Source organism: Nicotiana sylvestris, chromosome 10, assembly GCF_000393655.2.
Source record: "Nicotiana sylvestris chromosome 10, ASM39365v2, whole genome shotgun sequence".
Lineage (NCBI taxonomy): Eukaryota > Viridiplantae > Streptophyta > Magnoliopsida > Solanales > Solanaceae > Nicotiana > Nicotiana sylvestris.
This window is the reverse complement of record NC_091066.1, coordinates 30,032,311-30,038,891: the sequence shown is the minus strand read 5'-3', so window position 1 is coordinate 30,038,891 and position 6,581 is coordinate 30,032,311. Positions and strand designations below refer to the sequence as shown.

The 6,581-nt window shown below is 41.5% G+C and overlaps 1 protein-coding gene across 1 annotated transcript; it reads right to left on the bottom strand.

The window, feature by feature from the left end:
* Nucleotides 1-1,537: 1,537 nt before the first annotated feature.
* LOC138879143 (uncharacterized) lies at nucleotides 1,538-2,101 on the bottom strand. Its single transcript, XM_070158732.1, has 2 exons — nucleotides 2,069-2,101; nucleotides 1,538-1,966 (listed from the first exon to the last, which is right to left on the bottom strand). Exons 1-2 carry the CDS (start codon nucleotides 2,099-2,101, stop codon nucleotides 1,538-1,540), a joined length of 462 nt encoding a protein of 153 aa, XP_070014833.1.
* Between the last annotated feature and the right edge of the window lie 4,480 nt (nucleotides 2,102-6,581).

Genomic DNA, 6,581 nt, shown 5'->3' with positions numbered 1-6,581 from the left:
AATCCCCGGACTTCAATACAAATGCTTGGAAGCTTCCTAAAAGATATTAATCATTTTATTGAAGACACCAATTTACCATAGCGGCTTGCCCCCTTTAAATCAAATGGGATCTAAAGTTTAATAGAAGAATGGTATCTCAGCTCGATTTTCAAGTGGCGATTGAATAGATTACATTCCATTGTACTTCATTCGGATAATGATTGGGGGATTATGTATCTTTTTAACTTATGCGACTGAACTCAGAATGAAACTCTAAGCTGCCTACGTACCTCGGTAAAGAGGATCAAGTCATACTGTAGTTCAGAATGGGTGTATTTTTTTATGTCTTAACTTTTGCCTAGGCCGCCTCTTTCGAGGTTTTCAACCTAGCGGACTTTTGTTTTTTGGGTGGGCCATACACAGTTCATACTCATGCGGACTAGGAGTGTAGGAACATGCAGTTTAGGCTCATGCATCAAGGAGCATCATGACTTGCAGTTTAGGCTAATATGTCGAGGAGCATGGTGACTTCAAGGATAATACTTCTTCAAAAACTTGTCATTGATAGGGTCTATTCTTATGCCATTTGCATCAACCAGCTTGTAAGTCCCACTTGAGTAAGCTTCTTGTACGACATATGGCCCATCCCATTTTGAAGTGAACTTCCCTATAGGTTTGTGGGAAATAATAATGGGTCTTCTTATGGCAAGGCCTTGATATCCTACTTGAAAGGATCTTGGGTGAACTCTTTTATTGAAGGTGCGAGATAATCAAGTTTGATAATATTCAAGACTCTGTTGAGCTTCCAACCTTTTCTCATCAAGAGCCTCCAACTTTGCTAATCAAAGTCGAGCATTTTCTTCATCAGTGATGCCTTCTTGAATAGCTAATCATAATGAAGGTATTTGACACTCGAGTGGCAAGACGGCTTCAACTCCATAAATGAGTGCATAAAGGGTCGCTTGTGTTGGCATGCGGTGTGTTGTCCTATATTCCCACAAAGCTTCCTCCATACGGTCATGCCAATCCGTTTGGATTTGGAGACAACTTTCTTTAACAAGTTGCATAGAGTCTTGTTGAATGCCTCGGCTAGACCATTGGCGGCAGCATTGTACATAGAAGAGTTGTGTTGCTTGAAGCCAAAGAGTTCAAAAATCTTGTTCATCAACCTATTGTCGAACGACTTGCCATTATCCGTTATTATGTAACGAGGAATGTCAAAGTGATAGATAATGTTTACTCGGATGAAACTTGCAACATTTTCCTTATGTACTTCCTTAAGAGCAACAACTTCAGCCCATTTTGAGAAGTAGTCATTTGAAGCCAAGATGTACAGGTGCCCACCAGAGGACTTTGGCAGTGGTCCAACAACATCCAATCCCCAAGCGTCAAATGGCCAGGATGCAACAGTTGGGTGCAACACTTCAGGAGGTTGATAAATAAAATTCGCATGGAATTGACAAGCCTTGCATCTTCGAGCATAGTCCAAGCAATCTTTTACCATCGTTGGCCAATAATATCCCATCCTTTTTATATGGAAGTGCAACTTTGGTCCAGACTATTGTGACCCACATACTCCAGAATGTGCCTCTTGAAAAGCTTGGAGTGCTTCTTCTTCCCCTAAGCATCGCAAGAGTATTCGCTCAGATGACCTTCTGTATAGAGTATCTTTGTAGTAAAGGAAGAGAGGTGCACGACGACGGATTTCAGTCCTTCTCCTTGGAGTTTCTGGAAGTATCCCATAACATAAGTAGTCGATAATGGGTTGTTGCCATTCTTTTTTCTCAACTTCAGAAACAACGGCAAGATGCTTGAGTTTATTTTCTTCACCTTCAGCCTCATTTGGCGGCGGTACTACCCATTTTTGGCAGACAGTAACTTGCACTTGATCAGGCAGGATTAATAATGAAACTAGGGCAGCTAAAGCATCAACCTTCTTATTTTCTTTCCTTGGAACATGCTGAATAGTCACATCACCCGAGCCACCCTATTAATTTTTTAGCGTAATTATTATATGGGCGTAGTTCAGGCTTCTTGACCTCGTAAATACCTAAAAGCTGATTGACCACTAACTGGGAGCACCAAAGACTTGCAATTGCAATTGCTTCATATCAACAGCCATTTCAAGCCCAAGTATTAATGCTTAATACTTAGCAACATTGTTGGAATAGAACTGTGTCAAGGTAAAGGAGTAGGGCAAGGCTTCACCTTGGGAAGTGACAAATACTACGCCAGCCCCAGCTCTTCCACGATGCGCAACACCATCAAAGTACATCTTCCATGGAGGTTGAATTTCAACGACCATTGCGTCCTTATCAGGTAGTTCGTTAGTTAGCTCCCATTCATCAGGTATCAGATGATTTGCCAAGAAGTCTGCCAATGCTTGTCCTTTTACAGCCTTTTGAGGGATGTATAAAATCTCGAATTGTTGAAATTGGAGGTACCATCTCGCTAGTCTTCACTAAGGACAGGTTTTGACATCACGAACTTGATGGGATTTGATTTAGAAACAAGATGGATAAGATGAGCTTGAAAGTAGTGCTTCAACTTTTGAATTGAGAAGACTAGCACCAAACATAACTTTTCAATTGGCGAATAATTCAGCTCGTTTGGTGCCTTCATCCTGCTCAAGTAGTAAAGGGAGTTTTCTTTCCCTTCACTATTTTCTTGGGCCAACAGCGCTCCAACAAACCTTTCTTGTGTTGAAATGTATAGTGTCAGCGGCTTTCCAAGTATAGGGGCTACCAAAATTGGAGGCTTCATCAAGTAGGATTTAATGCTCTCAAAGACATTGCTACACGTTTGGTCCCATTTGAAAAGGACACCTTTCTTTATAAGGTGACTGAATGGTTGGCACCTCCCAGCTAGGTTTGAGATGAATCTCCTAAGGTACACTAATTGTCCTTGCAGACTTTTCAATTCGTGAATATCCCGAGGCCCAGGCATTTTCAAGATCACATGTACTTTGGCTTGATCAATTTCAATCCCTCGATATCGAACAATGAAACCAAAGAATTTTTCGGAAGTAACTCCAAAGGCGCATTTAATGGATTCATCCTAAGTTGGTACCTCCGGAGCAACTCAAACACCATTCTCAAGTCTTTCAAGTGGTCACCCTTCTCTCTTGATTTTACCAGCAAGTCATCAACATAGCATTCGACATCCTTATGGAGAAGATTGTCAAAAATATTCTACATAGCCCTTTGGTAAGTAGCACCAGCGTTCTTCAAGACAAAAAGCATTATCTTTTAGCAATAAATACCCTTTTGGGGTGCGGAATACAGTAAGCTCTTTATCTTTTGGTGCCAAGCAAATTTGGTTATACCCCAACGAACCGTCCATGAAAGACATTGCCTCGTAACTAGTAGTAGCATCGATCATCAGCTCTGGAATAGGGAGTGGGAATTCATCTTTCAAACACGTATTGTTGAGATCCCTGAAGTCAACGCATACTCGAATCTGGCCATTCTTCTTCCTTACAGGGACAATACTTGAAACCCATGTTGGGATTTAACTTCCCGAATAAATCCAGCTTCAATGAGTTTGTTAACTTCGATTTCGATCAAGGGAACCAAGTCCGGCCTAAAGCGGCTTTGAGCTTGCTTAACAGGAGGAGCACCATTCTTGAATGCAAGGTGATGGACTGCTACTTTAGGGTCCAAGCCAGGCATTTCTTTGTAACTCTAAGCAAAGACATCCCTAAACTCCTAGAGTAACTCAATATAAGTGCTTTCTTCATCAACTTCTAGTAAAGCATTTAGGTATGTGGGTCTTGGTTCATCATCAGTGCCAAGGTTAGCTTCTTTTAAGGCATCAATCGTTGCCTTCACCCCTTCTTCAAGTTCTGGCAGAGCATCTTTTGCATCTTCATCTTCTTGAGGGTCCCCGTCGTCGAAGGTATGTGATAACATGGTGAAACATCGTCTAATCTCTCGTCATCCTCTATTAGAGATGAAACATCGTGCTCGCCTTGTGCAGTAACATGATACAAAGAACTCATACTTTCTTCGTCTTCATAACGTTCTTTAGTGTAGACCATAGTGTATGGCTTCACCTTTAGAACCTCATCACGCGAAACCATGACTTTTGTTTGTCGCCTCATTCTAGAAGGAACCAGACTTTAGAAATCCTTAGAGATCTTCCGAATTTTGGGCGAAGCAGATGTCCTTATATTTTGATAATTTCTATGGAACTTATCCACTTTCTTTAATGGACCGAATCTCTCAAACACAGAAGTCCTCACTGATTTTCCAAGTCGATCAAAGACAGAAGGCTTGTTAGAAGTGGCAGATTCATCTTCTACAGTGATATGATTGCTGCTCACCCTCCTTATGGAGATGTGCACTGGTGACAGTTGTTTGTATCCTAAACCTTCACGTGGTTGTCTCATCGCAGCTTCTGATGGGAGCTTCCCTAACTTTGATGGCTCATTGGGATTGTATCCAGCTTTTGCAAATAGCCTATAAGCGTTAGGATCAAAACCTTCATTTGTTCGCTTTATAGGGAGTGCCACATTCTGCAAACGATTTTGGGCCATAAACCCTGCGAGCAGCATTGAGGACGACTTTACTGCCTCAATTCGTTTGACCGGAAGAGTTAACTCCTTTAGCAAGTTAGTTTGGAGATTAGATGATTCACCTTCATCTTTCTTCCTTTTAGGGACATATTGGAGCGCATGACTTACTTTCTTGCCATAAGACGCAATATTCCCTCCATAAGATTTATTCGCGTTAGGTTATACCTCCACTACTAAAAAAACCAGGGTTTAGCGACGGACAAAATCTGTAGCTAAACAGAAAAATCTGTCGCTAATCTTATTTAGCGACGGATTAGCGACGGATTATCAAAAGATTCTTTTAGCAACGAGCATTTTAGCGACAGATTAGCGACGACGTTCGTAGCTAAATCCAGTTTTTTTTGTAGTGCTCCTCAGTAACAGTTTTGGCTTCACCAGTAGTCACATCTTCTCTTTTAGTTGTAGGCTCGTTATTCTTGCTTTTTATGCCATCATCAGCTTTTAGCTCCTTCACAATGCGATTCTTCAAGTAGAACTTTGCATCGGCGAAGTGTGACTCAGCCTCGGTGAATGGCTCATCATCAGCAACTATCTTCTTCTCGACTTCACCCTCGTAGTATCTTAAACATTGATGGTAGGTAGATGGAACTACTTTATTCTTATGTATCCAAGGCCTTCCAAGCAAGACATTATATGAAGTCTTCGCATCGATCACATGCAGCCATACACTTCATTGCATATTTTCAATAGTGATTCCCAGCCTGATCGCGCCTATGGCTCTTTGCCCCCTTGGTTGAATCATTGGATCATCACACGACTTTCTGAGAGTTCGCTCATAGAAATACCAAGTTCCTTCACAATGCGAATTGGCAAAATGTTCACTGAGGATCCTCCATCAACCAAAATTCGATTTACCCTTTCATCATGCATATAGCCAACCAGGTACAATAGGCGGTTATGAGGAGTGTCACCTAGTAGAAGATCACCATTTGTGAACGTAAATATTTCCTCACACGTGTTAACTTCTTGCGGAATAGACTCAATGAGCTTTTCTGAATATGGTGCCAATGATAGTCCGCCATTCTTTTCTTCCCCTTTATTAGCATTGCAACAAGAGGCCTCAATACCATCAGGGGAAATCTTCATGCGGAACCAACATTGCAAGAAATCCTCCAAGGTCACTGGATATCGTGGCTTTTGAGGGTGGTGCATCTCTATTTTTGCTTTCTTCAAACGCCTAACTGGATTCTATTTTGTTGGTCTTTTTACCATTATCTTCCTTGTTGGTTTTTCTATTGATTCTTTCGTGGGCTCCTACGATGAGTCACCAACGTCCAACCTTCATCATCATTAGATTGATCGTCTTCAACTTTGTTGTTCTCCAGTAATTCTTGATCTTTGATTTCTTTTAAACTGCATAACTCATCTTGACTGAATGAGCAAAAGGTGATAGATACTTGGTTTGCGCTTGCTTTCTCATCTTCAAGCATGATCTTCTTTTCACGGGCCAAGTGCATGACTGTCCTTGAAGACAAAGCACTTCTCCAGAGGGTGGCTTACAAGTCGGTGATATCTGCAGTAATTTGGGTCATTCATTTTCCCAGCTTCATTTGGTCGCTTCATCTCCGGAAGCTCAATAAGATTTAACTTGAGGAGATCTTCAAAAATTGCTAGCACATCAGAATCCAAAAATGGGTACTCCTTATTTTGCATTTCTTTTAAAGTCAACTTCCCACTTGGTGTATCTTGAAAAGAAGTGGATTTCGTACTATGCTTGTTGCTCACCTTCATTGTGAACTTCACAGGTGATGTATTGACATTCATGGCTTCTTTGTTTTCAGGCCTCGGTACCAACTTGCTTCATTTCCTGACTTCATGCTTGTCGTTCCCTTTGCAAGGCTCATAGATAGGCAACCTTTCGTTTCCAACAGAGCCCATGCTTAACTCCATGTCATGGGCACGAGTCGTAAGTTCTTCAAACATGCTAGGCTTGATACCTTGCAAGATGTAGCACAATCCCCAATACATGCATTGGATACACATCTCTATGCCAGAAGCTTCACTAAGCCTCTCTTTGCAGTTGAGG

Bases quoted from the DNA above. Each gene is read 5' to 3' on its own strand.
- LOC138879143 (XM_070158732.1), bottom strand. From the start codon at position 2,101: ATGGCTGTTGATATGAAGCAATTGCAATTGCAA. The intron at 1,967-2,068 runs GTCTTTGGTGCT...AAAAATTAATAG, and splicing joins TGAAGCAATTGCAATTGCAA to GGTGGCTCGGGTGATGTGAC.